This window comes from Penicillium chermesinum, assembly GCF_028974085.1.
Source record: "Penicillium chermesinum strain IBT 19713 chromosome Unknown utg000004l:1.0-3345178.0:1.0-3348027.0, whole genome shotgun sequence".
Lineage (NCBI taxonomy): Eukaryota > Fungi > Ascomycota > Eurotiomycetes > Eurotiales > Aspergillaceae > Penicillium > Penicillium chermesinum.
In genome coordinates, this window is record NW_026695314.1 from 476,640 (window position 1) to 499,662 (window position 23,023).

A 23,023-nucleotide genomic window follows, 5' to 3' on the forward strand; every position below is an offset into this window, starting at 1 on the left:
CAAGACAAGACAAGAAAAGAGTTTGAATGTAACAAAAGGCTAGACACAAAGAGTAGAGGGAAAGAAACGCCACGGTCCATTTGCTGGTAAATCACACAAGCCGGGCGGACGTACCCTAAATCCATCAAACCAAATCAAGACACATCCTTAATTTTCATTCGGGGCCTTCTGCGAGACGGAGCTGCCAGGGCTGATGGGTGCATCGAGCGGGTTGGGTGGAGCCACACCCAAGCGAACCTCGCCAATACGACGCAACAGACCCTGCATGGACACGCGGATCTCGGGGTTGAGATCGCGGCTGAGAAGTTCGACCACTAAGGGGTAGAAAGTCTCAATGTGCTTCTCAAACCCATCCTGGGGAAGCTGTTGTAGCCGTCAATCACGTCCACAACAACCGGGCGCCAAGCAACGATGTTGCGGTGCTGTGTTTCTTCGTCTAGGCGGACAAAGCTTCGAATGATGTCTGCGCAGAGAGGAATCAGAGCTGCCTCGGTCTGAGCACGGCTGCTCTTACGCTCTTCTCGCTCGTCGTGGTACATTCTGAAGAGGATATGAACGTAGGTAGCGGCACTGCCACTCTCCTGCTTAAGCAAGTTAGGAGGTTGCTTCATGAAACCCTGACGCCATAATTGCATGCGCAAATCTTTGTCTTCGTTGAACTTCTTGGCGAATTGGTAACTCTTCTTAAGCAAGCCCATCAGGCGAAGAAGCTCGTGACTGGGGATCTTCTCATACACAGTTTCGTTCGAGAAGAGTTCATGAACCGTTTCAATCATCAGGAGCTGCAAAACGCAGTTCGTGATGATACGATTGAAGAAGCGGCGTCGGGTGACAGTAACCGCAGCCGGCTGTTGCTGTGCCTCGATTTGAGGTCGGTAGTCCTCAACTAGCTCAGCACGAGCTTCGCTTTGAACAGGTGGATCACCGTTCTCCTGGAGTGAAGCAGTGCTTTGTGATCCATTAGCTTGGAGGGCATCTGGAACATCGCCCGATGCCGCAACAGCTGTCTCGGAGGCCCGGATATCGCCATTGGTTGGGGTCTCCGTCATTTTGGTCATAGAGGCCGCTGCTGTGAACAATTCATAGGCAGTAGTCTTGTCAAAGAGTTCGACGAAAGCCCCGACGATCAGAGTCCAATGCTCCTCGCGGAACTTGGCGACGTTCTGCAAGATCAACTGTTGCAAGCAGTTACTCCCAATTCGTGCGATCGTGTCATTTTCTTGGCAAATGCAGAGAGTAAGCAATTCCAAAAAGCGACCCAGCATGTACTCCAACGCATCGAAGTAGTGCGTGAACAGAGTGATCATGTTCCGCAGGGCTTGAATCATTGTGGTTGATAGCCAAACAGAAAGGTCCTCGTGGTTGGGAACTTTCGACATCTCTGACTTGGACTGGAGAACCACAAAGATCGGGCAGAGGAGCTGTCGCCAAAGGACATCCCAGAAGTCTCGAGGGAAATCTCCACCATGGCGGATCAGGGTCTCGAAGAGGTATGTGAGAGCACTGAAGTATTGTTAGAAGATTGCAATGAGGGAAATGGAACCAAAAACATCTCACCGAGATCGAACCTCCAGGTCGTCGCCTGTCATCAGGACATCCTGGAAGGCAATCAAGATTGGATACCAGAATTGCTCTTCTTGAGACTGTCGCGTAAGCTGTTTAGCAAGGTTTGTCCCCCTCCTCTTGGAAGTTAGGGGCTGGTTTGCCACGGTGTGACAGAGGGCACTCTGGGGTTCGCAACATCTTCATGACAGTGGACTTAAGGGTCTCGATGGCCTGCAAAGATTTCTTTTGGAACTTGGAATTCTTGGAGAATTCGGTCAAGCACACAATTAGATCTGCGAATGCACCCTGAGTAATCACAACGCCGAATCGGGTATTGTAAATTTGAGTTACATGATCGAACGCCATGTTCACAATGCCCTCTGTGGTAGATAAATGTTAATAAGGAATCAGGAGCCAGTAGGGCCGAAAGAAGGATACGTACCGTATGGCTCGCGTGCGGCCACAGTGAAAACACCGAACATGGTCTTCCAGCCAGATCGAATCTTGTCACCTCGCGTTTGGATCATTTGAATTAGACACCGCAGAATCATGTCCTTAACAGAAGCCGTGGTGCTGTTTGCCATGACATGCTCAAATGGCTTGAGGAAGTCCTTCTGGAACTTGAAACCAGGCAATTCGCCAATTTCCATGAAGCGCATTGAGAGCTGTCTGAGAGAGTCCAAAGCAAAGAAAACAACTGTAGTGTTGGTGTGACAACCAACCTGGTTGAAATGTTGACCTAGGACCTCCCAGATCTTCGACCACTCTATCCTGACACGAGTCATGTTATAGTAGCCAATATCAACCAACTTTTGCAAACTGTACGTCCGAGGGGATTCACTGTGGCCAGATGACTGAATCTCCTGCCAGCTGACTTCGCTGAGCGCACGCACAAAGTCAATGATAGCTTCGTGAGAAAGGTTTGCAGTATTGGTGAATATGCGATCCACACTGCGGACAGTGTCTGCCGATCGGCTTTCCATAGCAATCTCCGACCGGAAGGCTGTTGGGCCATTCACAGAACGAGTGCGCTTACTGCGAGTACTCTGCATTGACCTACGTGGAGAGTCGATGGTAGAGTGCGCTCTAGAGACATCAGGGAGTGAGCCTTCATCGACTCCATCGCTCAGCAACTGCAACCTATCGAGTTGACTGACACAGGTTAAAATTTCACGCCATGAGCTCCGGAGGTGGTTACCCTCAGTGAGGGCAACATCTAGTAAAGCTTTCAAGGCCTCTAAATTTCTTGGGGCCATTTCTCTCAAGTTCCCAAGATTGGTGAATTTGGCCAGAGCTGTGACGAAAGCCACCCGAGGAGTCTCAAGTTCAAAGGCACAACTGGTTCGGATGGATAGCTTCAGACCTTCCATACAGATGCGAATAGTTTGAAGATTCTGGGTGTCTTGCATTGGCGCAGACAGACCCGATAGGAATGACATCCAGGTAACATTAAACATCGATCCCACGTGTCGAACTGACGTCGCAGGGATGAAACGAGAAAGAGCCTCGCGGACTGCCGTTTTGCGCTGAGCCCGGATAAGGGAGCGGTACAACTGCTCAGTTTTGTTTGCCATCTCCTCAGAAGCCTGGGTATATTTTTCACCCTGGATGTCCCGTCCAACAGTGGCAAAGACCTGCCCAGCCCGAGTAGCCAAACCAGTAGGAGCAGAAGTTGTGGCGATACCCATGTTTGCAGCGTGCTCACGCTCAGTGTCAAGGACGATTTCGTTGTTCGCAATCTCGTCGTAAATTGCAGTGAGATACTCAGCAGGAAGATCCTGGTTGTCATTGATGCCACGGTTGTTTTTGATGAAGTCTTCCCGGGTCATACGTGCCTTGATCTTTGAGCTATGCTGATCAACATTAAGCATGATGACCGAGTAGGACAGGACGTAGGCAGTGTCAGCATTAGCGAAAGCGTTGGGATTCTGGGTTGTGTATCTTTCCGCGAACTTCAGCATGAACCGATCGATCTTCTGAGCCTCACCAGGCAGACGGAATGCCTGAAGGAACATTCGAAGAGCGTCCACGAAGCGTCGCTTCGTGAAATCCATTTTGTCCACAAATTGATGCATGATTGCAATGTTCTCGGGATCGCCTTCACCTAGGAACTCGCCTAGTTGGGCTTTGTCAAGACGATCATTGCGCAACAAGAAAGTCGCAATATCCTCAGGAGAATTCGACGGAATAAAACCCTCCTGGAGGAACATCTTGATACCACGCTTAGGCTTGAAGTTGAACTGCTGGACAGCGTTCATGAGTGCAATCTTCCGCTGCTTAACCTTTTCTATCTGGCTAGGATCGTCTTCAGGTACAGGAGTAGATCGACCAGTGGCACTTCCCTCCGTTGCAGCAATATCAGGCCTTGGAGAAGGGAGTACGCTGGTGTCTAGGGATTCGCGAGAGTTATCCATTGACTTTGTGGGGATCGCCGGATCCTGGGTTTGGTCGTCCGGTCGTTGTGTGCTCCAATTAATCAGTGATCGCAGGATTTCCACCAAACAGTCTAAAGCTTGTGTTTTGAGAGTGAACTCGGGTGGGATGGGAATAGCAGGCGGAGGGATCGGAGCGATATTGGAGGAAGTGAGAGATGGAGGGAGAGTTCCTCGCTGGTGCCACTCGCTTCCAACACTAGTCATCTTGACGTGAAGCTCCAAGTACTGCTGCTGCTGAGCAGCAGTTGCTACCGTCGGGACACTCGCATATCGTGACAGTTGTTCAATGATATTCTGGAAGATGTTCTCCAGTGCAGTGCGGTCACAATCGTAATTAAGGTAGATCTCGACCAGGGCACGAGGGTCGCCGCCCAGCCTCTCCAGGAACTCCATGAAATACTGTTTTTGGAAGGCAGGAGCTGCTCGTTTTTCAAGAATTGCGAGATAAATCTCCTTCAAGAACACCTCAAGCTCCTTCTTCATCATAACTCGCATGTGAATCAGCATTAACCAGAAAATCTCACAGCAGACCTTGAACACATGTGGGACAGAGCTGGATCCATTGCGACTCAAGCTCAGGCAAAGATGTGGCCGCACAGCTTGAAGCAGTGTCATGCTTTCCGTGCTAGACGAACTGTTCTTGATTGCAGCAAGAGGTGAGGTAAAGGTGGCAATATGATTATTGATCAGGTAGTGAACAAGATGCAACGAAAGGAGCTTAGATCGCATGTTTTGAGACTTGAGATCCTGCTGTTGATCATGACCGAGAACCTTGTGGCTCAATTTACAAAGAGCACGGAAAACAAGGAAAGCGTCCTTAACGTAAACCTCATCCACTTCATCCTCGGCCGAGTTATCTTCGTCTTTTTCTTCTAGATTTCCTGTTGTTGAGCGGACGGAAGATCGTGTTCCCCTTGGCCCGAGTCACCGTTGTTGGTGCATTATCATGCAATGAAGTCATTTCTTTCGAGGATTCGAAGCTCTGGAGCGTGAGCTTCTCTGCGGGCTCCTTGACCTCTGGCTGGTCTGTCACCGACTGATCCGCAACCGATATAGAGGCAGCCTCCGACAACTGTCCTTGATCGCTGCCTGGAGCATCTAGGCGAGACGCCGATCTGTCGACATCGCGAGTTCGCAGCTCTTTTAAATCAAGACGTACACGAACACGGTCAAAGACGGTGCTCACCATTTGAGTCAGGGAACCCTGGGCAATCTGCTGGTTCTGACTCGACTTGGAGTATATGAAAATATTGTAGATCTGGCGGACTGCCTTCAAGAGACCCGCTCCGTGCACCACAATCTTGTCATTCAAAACCGCCGCCAGCAGCGACTTGATAATCTGCTGCTGTATTTCATTGGGGGTCGCTTCATTCTCAAAACAGTCGCAGATGGCATCGATGGCACGCTCGATCAGGGGTGGCTGGTTCGGAGTGGACTCATTCAGTGATTCGGCAGACGGAAAGGCAAAGTAAGAGTATGTAATGAGCTTTCCAATGCAATCCAGCGCAGTTACCTGGAGCGGGACACTGAGCGACTTGCTTGCCAAGTGAAGAGGGCGGAAGATGAGCTCGGGGTCAATTGCTTGCCGATCCGATCTGACATTGTTCAAAGCGACCTGAACCGCATCTTCAAGCTCTTTTGTCCTCCGGGCCTCCCGTGAAGTCGCAATGGTATCGAGAGCCGTGATTATGAAGACGGTTGAGCTCACTACACCACCACTACCCCGTTGCGTCGCAAATGTCGCTGTTGTGGATCGCGAGTCGGACCGTGGCCGGGGATCAATTTCACGGCCATCATGCTGTTCGGGCTCAGGCTCAGGCTCATTGATTTCTGGTGGAGCTTGTTCTGTTGTAGGTTGCTCCTCTGCTATCTCGTTTTCCTCTGTATCTTTCGGCGGAACATCCGGCTTGGTCTCCTCTTCTTCGAGGCTCTGCTCCTCCTCTTGTTGCTCTTGTTGCGCCACCTGAGTAGATTCTTCTTCTCCTAGTATTTCCTCTCGCCCCGCATTCTCGGATTCGCCGGGCTTTACCGTGTCTAAGACTGGGGGAGCTTCGGGAGTATCAACTGGGGGGTTCTCGGCACCGGCCGCGGGTTGGTGATTTGGCACAGGGCCAGAGTCCACGTCCGCCATTGTCAGCAAGACTCCAGACGGAGTGGTTAGGTTCAGGCCAGAAACATTGAACGGGGAAGCCTAAAGAAAGAAGAACCGAGCCGTAGGTATATGCTGCGTGTCGACTTCTCCGAATCGGGTTTGGCCCCGTCCTAGGCCACGTTCAGTGCCGGGCTCACCGCTTTCATGTACTGCCAACGCGCCCCGACGAGCCCTGCAGGCCTTGATGCCTTATTAGCCTTCCCGTGCCTGTGAAATAGTTGACAACTAAACAAATATATGCTGCCATATTCACCAGGCAACAATACTCCGCACGTGACCAATAATCCGGTCGCGCCCGTTTTGATGGACATAGTTGCTCACCGAGAGCTCAACCAAAAGAAAAGTTCCTGTACGGGCCATCTTTCCTTCTCCCCAACTCTTCATCTCCGGCCTCCACCTTCTCGCTTCGCCGGATAATTTTCCTTTCGGTTGCTATTTTAGCATCGAGGGCTTCTTTCTCTCTCTCTGCTTCTTAATTGCCGGCAAATATTGCCCATCATGGTTGCTGCCGTCGCCCGGATGCGCACTCCAAGTGCCATGTTCATGTCCCGGGGCGCTGTCTCTATGCGGCGCCCGCAGGTTTCCTCCAAGCTTCAGGAGGTGATCCAGTGAGTTGAGCATCCGTCGAATTACTATTTTATGTATGATGCTGATGGTCATGATTCTGCGCAGGACTCAATTGCCTGCCGTCTCTGCCCTCTCCCGCTTTTACGCCTCTAAGTGTATGTCCAGCTCAATTTTTTAGGAGTCTTCTACCCCATTCATATTTATCTGACCTTCAAAATACTACAGCATTCCCTCCCCACACCATTATCAGCATGCCAGCTCTTTCGCCGACAATGACCGCGGGAAACATCGGTGCGTGGCAGAAGAAGGCTGGTGACAGCCTCCAGCCCGGTGATGTCCTGGTGGAGATCGAGACCGACAAGGCACAGATGGACTTCGAGTTCCAAGAGGAGGGCGTCCTCGCTAAGATCCTGAAGGAGTCCGGAGAGAAAGATGTTGCTGTCGGCGCGGTAAGCAAATCCCCCGAGCTTTTCCCACGGAGTTCCTCCGAAAGCTAATCTCCTTGCTCCTTTTTAACAGCCTATTGCCGTTCTTGTCGAGGAAGGCGCTGACGTTTCCTCATTCGAGGAGTTCACCTTGGAGGATGCCGGTGGTGACAAGGCCCCTGCCCCCGCTGAGAAGAAGGAGGAGCCCAAGAGCGACGACACGTCGGCTCCGGCCCCGGCGGAGGAGCCCGCCGCTATTGAGCCCGAGACCTCTGCTGACAAGCTCCAGCCTTCCCTTGACCGCGAGCCTCTAATCAGCCCCGCGGCTAAGGTTCTTGCCTTGGAGAAGGGTGTCCCCATCAAGGCTCTCAAGGGTACCGGCCGTGGTGGTGTCATTACCAAGGAGGATGTTGAGAAGTACCAGCCCAGCACCTCTGCCGCTGCTGGACCTACCTACGAGGACATCCCAATTTCTGGCATGCGCAAGGTCATTGCCAACCGTCTCAAGCAGTCCATGACCGAGAACCCTCATTACTTTGTCTCCGCCACTCTGTCCGTCAGCAAGCTCTTGAAGCTGCGCCAGGCTCTGAACGCCTCTGCTGAGGGCAAGTACAAGCTCTCTGTCAACGACTTCCTTATCAAGGCCTGTGCTGCTGCCCTTCTGAAGGTTCCCCAGGTCAACTCCAGCTGGATTGAGGAGAACGGCCAGGCTGTCATCCGCCAGCACAACACCGCTGACATCAGCGTTGCCGTCGCCACCCCTACCGGTCTGATCACCCCCGTCGTCAAGAACGCCCACGCCCTGGGTCTTTCCAGCATCTCTAACCAGGTTCGGGACCTTGGCAAGCGTGCCCGTGAGAACAAGCTCAAGCCTGAGGAGTACCAGGGTGGTACTTTCACCATCAGCAACATGGGCATGAACCCTGCCGTTGAGCGCTTCACCGCTGTCATTAACCCTCCCCAGGCTGGTATCCTCGCCGTCGGCACTGTTCGCAAGGTTGCCGTCCCGGTCGAGACCGAGGAGGGCACTGTTACCGAGTGGGAGGACCAGATCGTGGTAACTGGCAGCTTCGACCACAAGGTTGTGGACGGTGCAGTTGGAGGTGAATGGATCAAGGAGCTGAAGAAGATTGTTGAGAACCCTCTCGAGCTTTTGCTCTAAGCTGGGTAACTCTTCATTATTGTAATTTGTATTAAAATCACTTTGCCCCCATTAGACCAATACAGGTCCCTATTTGTTTGATTTAGCAACTACAGTCCCTTTCTTATGTTAGACATGCATCTCTTTAATCCTTTTCAGTCATTTTGGCCGTAGATTTCGGGCTCTATTCTGTACATATATATGTACCTCCATGCTACTAAAAGGCAGCCCGTCACTCAGCCTGTCACTCAGCCTGTTGTACCATTTATTACAGCATTGATCCTGGCTTCAAAGTTCTCATGAGAGGTCTACGCTCAAAAGATGATTCATCCACATCAGTATGGCTAGACACCCCGCTTGGCTCGCCGTCACACCAAGCCGACTGACCGAGAGACATTGCCATGGCTCTAAGTTTCGCCTTGACGTACTTTTCGGATGGATGTTTTCTTGACAGCTGCACGTTTGAACATGCATAGCCGCTGATTTTCCGCGCAGAGATGTTCTCAGTTGCTCTGAACCAGGTGATATGCTGCTTTGCTCAAGATCCCGGGTATACGGCGTATCACAAGCCTATCATTGGATGTGGAATTCAATGTGCTGTGGGCACAACTTCGCCGATTGATTCCACCTGCAACTTTTCACTCCGGCATGGCATCCGATCTTTCCTCGGATTTCCTGCCGTTCCCCACGCGGATATCGAATCAAGAGCCGTATATACTATGGCTGCGATGTTGATACCCGGGCAAAGCCTATAAGAAGATATTATACCCCGCGGTAGGACATATGTCACTCATCAACCCGGATCCCACAATGGAGAAAGTCGACGTGCTTATTTGTGGCAGCGGATCCGCTGGTCTCTGTGCCGCGACATGGCTTGCCCGGTACGGCGTACGATGCAAGATCTTAGAACGCCGAGAGGGGCCGATGAAAAGGGGCCAGGCAGACGGCGTTCAGTGCAGGACAGTCGAGATCTTTCAGAGTTTTGGTATTGGCGAAGAGCTGCTCCGTGAAGCCTACCATGTTCTTGAGGTAGTTTTCTGGGCTGATGACGGCCGCGGGGCTATCAAGCGCACTGGCCGGACAGCTGATACACAGCCTGGACTATCACATCAACCTCATGTGATCTTGAATCAAGCTCGGATCAACGATCTTCTGATCAGGCGGATGCAAGCATTTAATGACCAAGAGGTCGACTATGGATACAACGTTACCAATGTGCAGGTCGATAGTGGCGCTTCCGCTACGGATGCTGATGCATATCCAGTCACTGTGACGGCAGAGCATGGTGGCGAAGCCAAAACCTTTGGTGCTAAATACGCCTTGGTGAGATTGCTTCTTGGTCTGCTAAGCGTCTAATCTAACGTGCTCTCCAGGCCTGCGATGGGGCTCACAGCGTGGTCCGTAAAGCCCTCGGATACAACATGATAGGGGATAGTAGTGATGCTGTCTGGGGTGTGATGGATGTAATACCTCGTACTGACTTCCCGGACATTCGCAAAAAGTCTAGTATTAGGTCCAAGTCAGGAATTCTTCTGATCATCCCTCGTGAAGGAGAGAACAATAACCTAACACGGTTCTATATCGAGCTCGCAGGCGGAACAAACCCCAAAGGTGTTACCTTGGAAAACTTACAAACCCAAGCACAGAGTATCTTCAAGCCATATAGCGTGGACTTTACAGAGATAATTTGGTGGTCTGCGTATGCGATCGGCCAGCGATACGCCGACTACTTCCACAAAGACCACCGAGTTTTCCTTGCTGGCGATGCTTGCCATACTCATTCTCCCAAAGCTGGCCAGGGAATGAATGTCAGCTTACAGGACGGCTATAACATTGGATGGAAGCTGGGAGAGGTTTTGACTGGACTGGCTAGCCCTTCGATTCTGGAAACCTATGTATTAGAGCGGCAAAAGGTTGCCATTGACCTCATCAACTTCGACCGCTACTTCACTAAGTTATTCTCTTCTGGGGCCAGCACGACCCCCCGGGAGTTCCAAGAGGGATTCATCAGGGCTGGGAAATATACAGCTGGCCTGACTGCCAAATATGATGCCTCTGCCATCACCTCGTCGCAAGGGTCGGGGCTGCTGGCCTCCAATGTCGCGGTTGGCATGCGATTACCAAGTGCTCAGCTTGTGCGTTTCTGTGATTCAAAGCCCATGCAGCTGATGGAATGTTTGAAGTCGGATGGTAGGTGGCGTATTATGATCTTCATTGGCGACCTCACGGTTCCAAGCAGTCATTCCAAACTTGAGATGGTACGCACTCGTCTAAAACAGGAAACACAGAATGTGTGCTCACTGTCGAGATAGATTGGTAAATACTTGGCCGCGACCGACGGGCCTCTTCACAAATTTACGCCAAAAGCTCGGGATATTGACGGCTTGCTTGAAACCGTTGTCATTGGCTATGGGAAGCGACATAATGTCGAGTTGGAGCAGATCCCTGAGATCTTTTACCCGGCCGTGGGCAAGAACCAAATAAGAGGTTTGCTTGCGCCATACGAAATCGAGTCAGCCCTATAATAATATATTCTTCTTTCAGACTTACACAAGATATTCTACGATGACGAGAGCTATAACAAAGGCCATGGGCATGCGTATGAGCTCCTCGGTATAAGCCCGGATGAAGGGGCGTTGATTATCGTGCGGCCTGACCAATGTGAGTGTCTCAACACGCACCCTTGGCTTTCTAAACTAACACTTGGTCCCAGATGTGTCGGCTGTTTTGCGATTGGAAGACTTTTGCCAGATCGGAACGTTTTTCGAGGGATTCCTCAAACCGCAAACGTAGAGGATTCATTCTGCTCAAATGGGCGGAATGTCTCCCTAAATAGGGAGCTGTTTGCCATACGGAACCACTTAAATGCATGGAGCCCGGAAAGACGCAAGCAGACTGCGAGATCTATGGCTGCGCCTTGCATATAGGCCTCGAAGAAGTACTTTGGGCCTATTAATTCCCCTTGGCGTTTGGGTGCGAAGGGCGGGATAGCACGTCAGTGGCTGAGCCGTCATCCGATCCTAGGGAAAACCAAACCCCATCTGAAAGGCATCTCAAGGAAAACCTCTGATACGAGGATTAATAGGACAAGGAAGAACGTTGGAAGTGCTCATAGTATAGTATTTGGTAAAAAAAAAAACAAGCAAAGAACCAGGAGCATGCGAGTTACGGGAGCTTACTCCAATAAAATCAATGACGTGATGTCATACGTTGAAGCTTCCAAGGTTCTGCGCGCTTTAAAACCGTTACTCCCCCCCTCCTGGATCGCGTCCATTCTCTGCCGTGACTTATTATCCTTTCATCAAGGACTCTACTCCTCGAAACAAACCTCCTCCAAGTTATCTAATCGCCATGTCTTACGCCGACGCTGCTGCCAAGGGGCCAAAGCAGACCCCCGAAGAAGTAAGTACCCCGCTGAGGGCGCAAGCATGTGATGCACATTTGCAAGCTTTGGAAGCTAATAAAAGTCACAGGCGTAAGCGATCGGTTCCCCTAGCTACACCGGTAGCCTTGAGCCCATTGTATACTGACTTCCGCAGTGCTGCTCCCAGGGTGGGTGGTGTCTACAAGGATGAATCCGAAAGCACCGCGTCTCTGATCGACGTCGACTCGCCTCACGTCACTGCTGTCGACCCTAACTTCCTCCAGCAGGAGGTCAAGACCACTACCCAGGCCGAACGCCTGGAGCGCGAAGCCGCCGAGGCCGAGCAGAAGGCCGCCGCCGAAGAATCGCAGAAGAAGTCTCGTAAGGCCAAGGCCAATGGAATTCTTGCCAACTCTGGCAACCCCGTCTACATCGGCAACGCTGTCCTCGCTACTCTGGTCGGTGCCGGCCTTGGCTTCGGTGCCTACCGCAAGCACGTCGAGGGAAAGCTGTCATGGGAGCTGGTGGGTCTGGTCTCCGGCGCCGTGGGCGCCTTCGGTGCGGTTGACTACTTCGTGAGCAAGTAAGTAGAAAGCCCTATCCTGCCAGCCTTCGTCTATACGACAGGCCGAGCCATTTTTTAGTTCTTGTGCTCACATCTCAATAGGTGGTTCCTGCAGAACAAGTTCCCCCCCAAATAGATGCACTTCCCTAGATTCGGTCTTACGTCTTGGCTTCAATTCCTTGTGTTTCAATATACCATCTCTGCTCTTTTGGAGAATTTCGCATGTGTACTCTATTGTTGGTGAGAACGGAGTCGGGCTACCTTGGTCGCCGTATCATCAATAGGCTTTACAACGACGTTGGTGCGAAGGCGCCATAGCTGCCAATCATAATACCTAAATGACATTTTTTTTCGATTTGCGGTGCAGTGTACCACGTAAAATGGTAGATGGTAATCCAGTAAAGACAAACCGAGCAAATCAAGCTTTCAGGCTGCGGCACAAGCTAGACCCACGAAGGCGGTCAGCGGCCAAAACATACATGTGGCCGATTGAGATGCGCTGCACGTCAGCACTTGCTCCAAGTACCTCCCAGAAGTCGATGCGAATCGCTCGGTTTGTGACAGTATAACCGTAGATTGCCTCCCCGCTGAGGATCGGCCACATAAACTGCCCACGAAAGTCCCCCGGTGCATTGACCCTGTCACTGCAAACATTATGGTATGAGATACTGTTGTCGACGAAAGGGCCCACACCGGACTGATGCACAATTCTTAGAACTCCCTCTTCAACTCTGCTTTGAAGCAGTCCTCTGCGATTCGCAGAGACCTGGATACCTTCTCAAAATCTCCGAGCACCTCGTCCCCGCCCTTCAAGGTATGCCCCTCACCCTGCAGGGCGATCGCTCTTGCTGATATGCGATGCGAAACAGGACAAATTGCCGCATCATTGGCATCGCTGTCAAGAACCGTCGACGACTACTCAGCTCTCTCAAAAAAGGAGCTGATCCCCGAGAAGCAAGAAAAGGCCTTTGACCGGGTGAAGAACTTTCGGAGCGAGCTTGCAGATTACCGAACACAATTTGAGCGGCTACGCAAAGAACGAGAGGAATCTGTAGGTGGGCATCTGATCAATGTTGCATTCTTATAATACTGACCTTGTGCTAGCAATCTTCCACCAACCGCAATGAGCTCCTGGGACGTCGACCTCATCACGCCGCAACCCCGAGAACCCCTATACTCAATCGAACCTACCCCAGACCTCCGCATTCGCACCTTCCTCTGGCCTAAGCTTTGGAGCTGGCCCCTCAAATCAGAGTCGCGAAGCGCATGCATTGCGCGAACAGTCTTTTTTCTCCCATACCAACAGTCAGCTAGACGACTTCTTGGACCGCGGCCGGGCGGTCCTGGAAGACTTGGGTCAGCAGCGAGAGATTCTCAAGGGGACTCAGCGTCGGTTATACAGTGTGGCTAATACTCTGGGAGTCAGCGGAGACACCATCAGAATGGTTGAGCGGCGTGCGAAGCAGGACAAGTGGATATTCTGGGGCTGCGTCGTGATTTTCTTCCTGTTCTGCTGGGCTGTCTTGCACTTTCTGCGGTGAACCGCGGGTTGTACTCCCCTGATACTTTGTACTAATCTTGTGCTCTGGATTGGGCTTGGCTTTCATTAGCGACGGCGTTTTTGACTGGGATTTGCAACCTATGCCCTATTTTTAGTTGAGAAGGAAGTGTCTGGCATCCAACCGTATAGTATGCAGATAGCCTTTCGGAGGTCTCTGTATGATTCGTTGTATGCGGGACCAATAGAGACCTACGCCTGTTCGGAAGGTACATTAGCAAGATTCTACAGAATGCCTAAGTTCGGGTTCATGTTTCGGTTTCATGATGCTATGATTTTCAAGATGACGAATAATTCAGACCTCAGATATAGGCTATAAGATTTCAATAGCAGCCTGGGCTTTGGACTTAGATGAGAGTTGCTATTAGCTATTAACAAGTCCGGACAAATACCTGGGAGCCGTCACGGGCAGCCCTGCCAGCTCTGCCGGTCTACCGAACATGCCAGGATCCCCCCAACGGGCGGGCTCCCCAGTATTGGTTTATTAAAAAAAAAAAGAAAGAAAGAAAGAAAAATCTGGCATCTATAAGAATCAATCATTCATGGCAGACTAGTCCCAAAAAGCAAGGGGAGGGTGCTGGTTACAGTAAACAATTCTCTTGCGATTCCTCCCGAATCCAGCATGGACCGAGCACGGGCTTGTCGGAAGGGACTCCACATGGGCGCCCCAAGTCTCTTTCTCCCCTTCTTCCCTTCTCTTCTTTCCCCATCCACTCCCGTAGTAGACAAGATGTTCGCCGCTCGCCAGTCCTTCAACTCTCTCTTCCAGAAGCGCGCCTTCTCGGCCTCCGCCCGTGCGGTAAGCTGCAGTCCTTACTAGCCACCCTAACCTCTGCTAATTGAATCCGCGCAGGCCTCCAAGGTCACCGTCCTCGGTGCTGGTGGTGGTATTGGCCAGCCTCTGTCGCTGCTGCTGAAGCTTAACCCCCGCGTCACTGAGCTCGCCCTTTACGATATCCGCGGTGGACCCGGTATGGAAACCCCTATGGACCATTGCGCAATGTCGCAATCCAATTCCTAATGGCATCACTAATGCGTTTTTTTCTTTCTCTGCCGTCTACAGGTGTTGCTGCTGATCTGAGCCACATCAACACCAACAGCACCGTCACCGGCTACAACCCCGATGCCGCCGGTCTGGCTGATGCCCTCAAGGGCTCTGAGATCATCCTGATCCCTGCTGGTGTTCCTCGCAAGCCCGGTATGACCCGTGACGACCTCTTCAACACCAATGCCTCGATCGTCCGTGACCTCGCCAAGGCCGCCTCTGAGGCTGCCCCCCGAGGCCAACGTCCTGGTCATCTCCAACCCCGTATGTGTCACCATCTGTGCCTGATCTACTGAAAAGCTGGAAGTTCTGTTCTCATACCCCATTGACACCAGGTCAACTCCACCGTCCCTATTGTTTCCGAGGTTTACAAGGCCCGTGGTGTCTACAACCCCAAGCGTCTGTTCGGTGTCACCACCCTGGACGTTGTCCGTGCTTCTCGCTTCATCTCCCAGGTCCAGAAGACCGACCCCTCCAACGAGAAGGTCCCCGTTGTCGGTGGTCACTCTGGTGTCACCATCGTCCCTCTGCTCTCCCAGTCCGGCCACCCCTCCATCGCTGGTGAGGCCCGTGACGCCCTTGTCAACCGTATCCAGTTCGGTGGTGACGAGGTTGTCAAGGCCAAGGACGGTGCTGGCTCTGCCACCCTCTCCATGGCCATGGCCGGTGCCCGCTTCGCTGAGTCTCTTCTGCGTGCCGCCCAGGGCGAGAAGGGTGTCATCGAGCCTACCTTTGTCGACTCTCCTCTCTACAAGGACCAGGGTGTTGACTTCTTCGCTTCCCGCGTCGAGCTTGGCCCCAACGGTGTTGAGAAGATCCACCCCGTCGGCCAGGTCAACGAGTACGAGCAGAAGCTTCTCGATGCCGCTCTCGTTGACCTCAAGAAGAACATCCAGAAGGGTGTTGACTTCGTCAAGGCCAACCCTTAAAAACCCTCTTCATGTATAACACTTTCCGTCTGAAGCTGCAGATGAAAATTTCGTCTCTTCGGACTGCTCTGTATTCTAGATCGGTACATGTTAATGAATATGGCTATATCGGTCTACTTGCGTATTTGATTCTGTATACATGGCCCTAGTAATGACTGGAATCCGTACGACTTAGTACTTGGCTAGCTTATGAGGTTGATCGAATGCTGCCGTTCATATTAGAAAGGAACCGAGTCTAATCAGTGCTCTCACTCGATCTGATCAATACCGGGAGAGGAACCCCCAGGGAAACGCAAAGAATTAAAAATGTACCAAAGAAAAAAAAAGGGCGTGGTAGCTGCGGTCTCATCACTCCATCACTCCCGACCCTTAGTGAAATCCGGAACTTCTCCCATATGCAATTCAGTTTTCGTGGCCCAGTCACGCCTAGGTATAGCTTCGCATCACATCAAGGTAACCCGTTCCACCGTGCAGATCCTGGTCGAAGGTCTCAGCAACATCCAACACCCGCTTGATGTGGTCCATGGAAAGTGGGGTCCCCTCGTTGACAGCGAGAGCTTGGGCGGTGCGCACTGAGTTTTTGATCTATTTCCCGTCAGTAAAAGTTTCCACTGAAAAGTTTGCGAAAAGTGAACTAGAGCCAGCTGTTCAAAGACTATGGGACGTACCTGTCGACCGTTGAGCGTGTGGCGCGCTAGCTTATCGTAGTCCCCATCCGTAAACACGGCAGTGGAAACACCATCGATGGCATTGACCCGCTCCAGGAACATCTTCCAGATGCTACGCTTCGCCTTAGCGGCGAGCTCGCCGTACCGCAGCGCCACGTGGATCCGGGACTGGAATGCATCGTCGAACGTCTCCACTCGATTCGTCGTCAGGAACAGGATCCCCTGGAAGTACTCCAGCATCCGCAAAAAGATGCTGACCAGCGCGTTGCGGTGGATATCATGGATTGTCCGCTTCTCCAGGAAGATGTCTGCTTCATCCAGCAACAGCACCGCGCCCCACGAGTGCGCAATATCCAGGATCTTCGTCAGCTCCGCCTCCAGAGTCCGAGAGTCTGTCCCCAACTCCCCAGCACTGACCATGTACAATGGGCGGTGCAGCAGCTCCGCGATACCCTCCGCTGTCAAAGTCTTCCCCGTACCCGGTGGGCCATGTAGCACAGCCACTAACCCCTTGCCCTTACCCTGGATCACGTCGTCGATATTCTGCGCAGCATGGAAGGTGTGCGACTGAACCAGGGCGCGGACGATGGACTTCTGCGTGCCCGGCAGAACTAGCGAATCGAACGCATCTTTGTCCCATTCGATATCACTGACCCCGGAGATGGTAAACTCCAACCACATCTTTTCCGAGAACGCAAAGCCAAGGACCACCGGACTGGCGATTAGTAGCTCCTCCTCCGTGAACTCGCGGTCCTGTGCTCCACCGGCCGCGCCATCGATCGGATCCATGTTTTCCTTCTGGATCTCGTGCCCGTTCTCGTCCACCTCCACCTCGACGACTCGCGGAGTGCCATCCTCGCTCTCGATAACCTTGTACACGGTGCGCGGCGCATCGGAGGGTCCTCCGCCGTGCCCGTGCTCGGAATCCGTGTCTGACCCCCCGCAGCAGCAGCCGGCGTCACTCCCGTCGTCCTCGAGATCGCTCATGCCGGCTTCCAAGGGGCTCAGCAGGTCGGGATCCTTAGGCCGGACCGTGCTAATCGGGTAGTTCGGGTTAATGCGACGGTGGATCGCAGGGTCAATCATGACTCGGCTCTCAATGTTAACTTTGGAGACCGAAGTGCGCTTCTTCTTGTAGAACGCCATGCCTTTGTGGTAGCGGTAGTTCATGCCGCGCAGCGCGACAAACCGCTTGCCGCGGTCCACGAGTCGCTGGCGTAGAGCCTCTGGGTCCCGGTGATATTGCAGGGGGTAGCAGGAAAGACTGGTGATCTTGCGAGCGCCCTTGAACGCGTCGACCTCCGCCATCATGGTGCCGAACCCGAAGTCCTTGCCGTCGTACTCGAGATAGCGCCCTTCGACGATGTACCACTGACCCTTCATGAATGACGACTCCTTGGTGGCATACTCGATCTTGAATGCGCGGGGCTCGTCGGCGTTCCCGTACGTCTGCGTGTAGGCGATCGTGTTGGGCTTGTACAGGGCCCACAGTAGGTCGAAGGTGATCATGTTGGCTTCCAGCAGAGGGTAAAGCGCCTTCTTGGTGTCCGCATAGTCCGTGTCCAGGTACTTGACCAGGACTTTCATATGCGCAGCCTTTGTGGCAGCAGCCTTGCGGGCTTTGCGCTTCTTGTCGCTGCGAGACTGCTTCTTCAGCTCTTTCATGTGTTGGCGAGTTTCCTCGAGATACAGGAACAACATGTTCGGATCCACAATGGCAGGCTCCTGGACCAGGCTGACGCCCTTCACGCCGTCCATAACCTTGGCCAGTGCCTCACGGAGAGGCTTACTTTTGATGTCGACCACGGTCTCCTGGTACTTGTTCTCCCAGTTGAACTTGCGGCGCACGGTAAAGATGTACTGGTCGTACTGGTCGGCATACTCATCCTCGAGAGTCTCCGAGAGCCGGAACCGGTGGAGGCTGTTGTCCCAGACTATATGCGTCAAGTACTGTTAACCCATTGGTCATGCAAGTAATTCTAAAACCCAATGAAGAGAATAAAGTAGGACAAAACGATTCGGAATCACAGCTGGAGGAAAACAGAAATTGTTCACCAACTTACGTTGGTCAATGCGCTTGAAAGCCACCTTGGAAGCAGGCTTCTTCTTCTTCGACCGTGGCTCACGCCTGGTCTCGTTACCCGAGTCTTCGGAGTTGGTGCCGTCCTGGCTCTGGTCTCGCAGGCGCTTGCTACGCCGCTTCATCGTAACCTTCTTTGCAAGTCGGCGAAGCAGTCTCTCGTCCAGCTCCGAGTCCGAGTCATTGGAGAGCGTTAGGTCATCGTCGCTTGCATCTGAGGTCTCGCTCTCATCTGAAGACACCGCGCGGCGAGAGCGCTGCTTCCGCTTCTTGTTGCGCTTCTTGTTCTTCTGGGCCCGGCGGGAGCGCGTCTTGCGGAGACGCTGGCGCTTGCGCTTCTCACTATCGGAATCGGAGGTGAGAGATTCGGAGTCCTCATTTTCGGACTCCGTCTCGCTGGACGAGCCCGAGGTGCCTTCAGAGTCCGACGAGGAAGACTCGCTATCTGAGATCTTGGCGCTGCGCTTCTTTTTCTTCTTCTTCTGGTTAGTGGACTTGCTATCCGTGTGCTTCTTGCATGCAGCTCCAGGCTTGGGAGAGGCCTCGGAAGCAGGGACAGCGGTGGTCGTGGTGGAGGCATCCTTTACAGAGGCCTCGACGGTTGGCTGCGATGAACCATTTGGGATCTCAGGGGTTGGCTCAGCCTCATGCTTGGTGTTGTTGTCGCCGGTTGGCTCAGCCATAGCTGTGGGGGAGTCCCGAGCTCTCTGGGTGGAGACAGTGGAGCACGGGAAGTAGGGATCTGGAAGCTTGAAATAGAAGAATCGGGAGAGTGGAGTGGCGATGCCCTTGCGATGGGAAGTCGAGATGCGTCCAGGGAAAGAAGTAAGCTACGTGTAGAAAGGTAGTTGCAAACGTGAAGGTGAGACGGTCTCTTTAAGTCCAGGCTGGGAGCGTGCCACTGGAGGGGAACAGCGCACGCAGCTAGAGAGAGCTCGCGGATACATCCAATGAGGGAGCCCCACGCTGCGGTAGATGCGCTGGCGATATGGTATGCTGGCTTTCTAAATGCAACGCTTGAAACAACCGCCTCATGGCTGACGCAGTCATTTGGCGAGCAGAGCGCTGCGGCTCCGCCCTGTTTGTTCGTTTCCTTGCCAGTCACACAGACCATGTCGGGATAAGCCTTGATGAGGCAACCAGAAGTACAAGCTCGATTGGTTGTGCCATGCTCTTTCATGCTAAGGAATATTTCTCATAGCTTTCTTACTTTCATTGATACGGTCGGAGTCGGGGGGTTGCCGCAACTAGGCAGGATTACAACAGTGGAGTGCAGTGCAGCTCGAGTGGAGAATCAGGCGCACTAGGCCGCAGGCTCAGATCGGGGGCCAACCCACTTGCGTAATAGAGTCTCGTATGGATCTTGGGTTTAGCCAAAAGTTGCTCTGAGTCATGGACATTACGCTACTTGCTTCTGACTCAGTTTGAAGCTTCGCAAGATGCGAACTTGATGCATCTTGTGGTAAGTGTGGCCCAGATAAAGCTATTATTATAGGGCTGCGGTTGTTGTGGTCGGATCAGTTAGACTGGGGTCTCCGGCTCACGACTTCCAATGAAATGCAGGCTTTATATTTCTCTAGAAGGAGAATTTTGCTTGTGCGTAATTTTTTCGTCCACCGGTAATCAAACCCTCCCACAGAAAAGATCGGCAGAACTTTTGTAAAAAGAACATGAGATGATGCGATGAAAGCGAGAGATGTCGGTGTGCGCAGCATGCATGGATGCTTGTAACGCGAACTCTAAGCGAGACCGCTCTAGCGCGAGTATTCGCGCCAAGAGCCTTGATTGGACCGGCCATTTTCACTCAATCTAGTTACAGGGAACGAAGCAGAGGCTCTTGTGACTGTTGACAGGATTTGTGAGTAGTTGAATTAAAGCTAAGGCATGGGAAATATGGGACGAGACGTTGTCTTGGTTTAAGACGACTTGCATTTGAATATGATCATCGGTTGGCCAGACTTCAGCCCCACTGACTCAAATCCCTCGTGGATGTCTCAATTAATCAATGACTACTAGTAAAACCAGAGCCCGAAGATATAACAAATCGGTTTGGTTTCTCTGAATGGCTACCTATGATAACTCTCTGGAGACCCTCATGGAAGTTCAAGGTTCCAACTGCCTCGAGGCACGCTCGCAACAATACCATTTGCAATTGCGAAGGCAGTAGGCATCAACGGAGGTAAGATCTTTGGGCTGGGGTACAATAGTCCAGGTGCTGCCGCCAGAGGCAGTGAGCTGGATACCGGCCGCGTATGTTGTCAAGGCGTATGTTGGGCCGGTCGGCCAGCCATGGGGAAAACACGTGCGTCCTCACTGTACTGCGCATAGTGGATCGAGCCATCTGTGGGGTATGCCTCAATGAAGGTGGAGTTGGTCATATTGGCTTTTTTTCAGCATGTAGCCCCATTCGAGCGGGAGAAGGTCCAGGGCATTGTTGGGGAGGTCGGCGATGTAGCGGGCCTGGAGCTCAAAGTCCCCAATGAAGGGGAGATAGTTGCTCTAACTTCAGGAGCCGGGGCGCCTTAGGGACCCCAACGGGCTATTGAGGGCATTGAGGGCATTGGAGATTGTACTGCTCTGGCTGCTCGGTGTTGTCAGATTCGTTTCAGTGGTCCATGTGGTTCCATCCTGGGGATGCAGATTGATCGTTTCGTTGTCATTGAAGAGGCCACAGAAGTGTCCCACAGAAGTCTGTTGGCAGCAGACTTAACCTTGTCAGCGGCAGAGGACCAGTGGAGGATGTAGGAGGTTTGATTCAACACCTGAGCAAGGATCTGTGCACCTTGGAGCACGAAGTACAGGATCGCGTTCGCCTTAATATTCTGGAAACTGTTATGTGTCCGACGTATATGTCGACAAGAAAAGGCGAAGTTGCTGTTCTATCTTGGAAAAATCTTCAAAGGCTCATTCTTCTATCCGCCCGGTATTAGGCAAGATTTGTTTTTGATGCATACTCTCCAACTCAACTCCGGTTTTGTCCTGACGAAGCGCCATCCCGAGCATCTGGTGGAAGTTATTCGCTTCAGGTTTTGGAGGATGCTACTACAGAGTTGCATACTGGAGAAGGGTGATCGAATGAGAACAGAATAATTCGAGTTGGTGGCGGAAATTGAATGGTGCGTCCCGACTCTGACGCCTATTCTGACTGTGTAAATCAAGCAAGTCCAATTCGAAGATCAAAGTATTACGCAGTTTAATACATCCTGTTGCGCATTTATATTCTGGGAAACTATTGTATGTTGCTTGTAGTGCGTCAAGTTTCTGGGAACTCAGGCTATATCAGCAGCGTCGATTGTACATAGGCTCCATGTTCCAAGCAGCCGACTAGCATATTGATGCCCAAGTAGAAGTACTTATACGTTTAATCCTACTCAGTGCCAGCCCTTCAATATCAGTCGTAGATCCGGGCATACACGTCTATTAGTACAAGCTCCGGCAAATCTTCTTGCTAGCCCCATCAGTTTGAGTGGTCAGCCTACTGTGAAACTTATAGCTGCAGCCGCATCGGCAGTTCATACAATTCCGGTATATGCTTGTGTGCCAAAGTTCTACCGGAATAGTGTGAGTCCAGACTGATATGCGGACTAGAACTCACTAATAAATGTACAGCACACAAGGGCCGCATGGTCAAGAGCTGGAACTCTGTGGGAGATATGACCAACAAGCTCCTGAAGGAGTGTCAAAGTGGCAGTGCAGTCAAGGGTTATCCATTCAGTCTTGATGGCCCGGGCGTTGTTATCTAGTAGGTAGATTGCTAGGTGTTCCTGGCTTGTAATCCACATAGATGGCCAAAGAACTTCCTGTAGCTTTCATGAGGCTTGGGACTTTATTCCAAACCAACTCAATATTGGCTAGAATTATCAGAATGTGTCACTTTTGCTGCTTCTGAACATGATCATGTCGCTAAATGGCTTGAACGAAGTAATGAGGTAGCTCGATTTGCATTTTGTCAGAGGATGTGTCTCCCATGACTAAACCCATCCCTTGCGGAATCCAGTCTAGCAGGAAATGCCACGATTTTGCGTAGTAGTGCAACGCGCAAATCATCGACCTTCAGCTTCTGTAGTGGGTCACTCTCTCCGATCTCTCGTTCCCGATTTTGCTCGTATGATTGATATTCTCCTCCAAATCAACCCACCATGAAGTTCTTCGCATCGTTCGGTCTTGCGACTTTGGTAGCTGCGGATTTCAGGTGTATTAAGCCTGTCAACCCAGTCCCTGCCGGACCGCCGGGCTCGTGTTGCAAGGAATTGAACCAAAATTTTCTCCTCAAATTTCTATACACCGGCAAAGAATGTGAGCCTCCCACTGATGATTTTGCGGTCGCTTGGAGACAGCATTAACGCAATGAAGGCAACCAAGCAGTCAAGCTGAGCGAAGCTGCCAATGGGACCACGACATACAGCTCATGTCTAGCTGACGAAAAGGCCGCATGCTGTGATCCAGTAAGCGATGACGAACGATGGGAAAAATCCAAGCTAAGACCGTCATAGCTCCTTACGCAGCTCAACCAAGCTAGCAATCCCGCTTGCGTCCTGCCCGAGTAGGA

General features: G+C 52.0%; 7 protein-coding genes across 7 annotated transcripts; 5 read left to right on the top strand and 2 right to left on the bottom strand.

The window, feature by feature from the left end:
• Positions 1-147: 147 nt before the first annotated feature.
• N7468_005065 (Arf family guanine nucleotide exchange factor SEC7) lies at positions 148-6,111 on the bottom strand (the record flags this gene model as incomplete). The annotated part of the gene is made up of 6 exons (XM_058474362.1): positions 148-363; positions 390-1,503; positions 1,558-1,677; positions 1,727-1,925; positions 1,988-4,852; positions 4,878-6,111. The coding sequence occupies 6 exons, from the start codon at positions 6,109-6,111 to the stop codon at positions 148-150; spliced, it is 5,748 nt and encodes a 1,915-aa protein (XP_058330102.1).
• Positions 6,112-6,630: 519 nt separating this feature from the next.
• Positions 6,631-8,286, top strand: N7468_005066 (putative pyruvate dehydrogenase complex, dihydrolipoamide acetyltransferase component; the record flags this gene model as incomplete). The annotated part of the gene is made up of 4 exons (XM_058474363.1): positions 6,631-6,740; positions 6,805-6,854; positions 6,925-7,148; positions 7,219-8,286. 4 exons carry the CDS (start codon positions 6,631-6,633, stop codon positions 8,284-8,286), a joined length of 1,452 nt encoding a protein of 483 aa, XP_058330103.1.
• Positions 8,287-9,075: 789 nt separating this feature from the next.
• Positions 9,076-11,058, top strand: N7468_005067 (putative phenol 2-monooxygenase; the record flags this gene model as incomplete). The annotated part of the gene is made up of 5 exons (XM_058474364.1): positions 9,076-9,588; positions 9,639-10,523; positions 10,578-10,752; positions 10,810-10,926; positions 10,979-11,058. The coding sequence occupies 5 exons, from the start codon at positions 9,076-9,078 to the stop codon at positions 11,056-11,058; spliced, it is 1,770 nt and encodes a 589-aa protein (XP_058330104.1).
• A 558-nt stretch (positions 11,059-11,616) lies between these two features.
• On the top strand, positions 11,617-12,216 carry N7468_005068 (uncharacterized protein; the record flags this gene model as incomplete). Its single annotated transcript, XM_058474365.1, has 2 exons — positions 11,617-11,667; positions 11,746-12,216. 2 exons carry the CDS (start codon positions 11,617-11,619, stop codon positions 12,214-12,216), a joined length of 522 nt encoding a protein of 173 aa, XP_058330105.1.
• Positions 12,217-12,849: 633 nt separating this feature from the next.
• Positions 12,850-13,735, top strand: N7468_005069 (golgi SNAP receptor complex member 2 family protein; the record flags this gene model as incomplete). The annotated part of the gene is made up of 3 exons (XM_058474366.1): positions 12,850-12,852; positions 12,910-13,249; positions 13,323-13,735. The coding sequence occupies 3 exons, from the start codon at positions 12,850-12,852 to the stop codon at positions 13,733-13,735; spliced, it is 756 nt and encodes a 251-aa protein (XP_058330106.1).
• Positions 13,736-14,482: 747 nt separating this feature from the next.
• Positions 14,483-15,726, top strand: N7468_005070 (malate dehydrogenase; the record flags this gene model as incomplete). Its single annotated transcript, XM_058474367.1, has 4 exons — positions 14,483-14,551; positions 14,606-14,723; positions 14,816-14,991; positions 15,133-15,726. The coding sequence occupies 4 exons, from the start codon at positions 14,483-14,485 to the stop codon at positions 15,724-15,726; spliced, it is 957 nt and encodes a 318-aa protein (XP_058330107.1).
• A 426-nt stretch (positions 15,727-16,152) lies between these two features.
• On the bottom strand, positions 16,153-19,588 carry N7468_005071 (ATP-binding protein; the record flags this gene model as incomplete). The annotated part of the gene is made up of 4 exons (XM_058474368.1): positions 16,153-16,311; positions 16,383-18,328; positions 18,458-19,304; positions 19,388-19,588. The coding sequence occupies 4 exons, from the start codon at positions 19,586-19,588 to the stop codon at positions 16,153-16,155; spliced, it is 3,153 nt and encodes a 1,050-aa protein (XP_058330108.1).
• Positions 19,589-23,023: the final 3,435 nt, after the last annotated feature.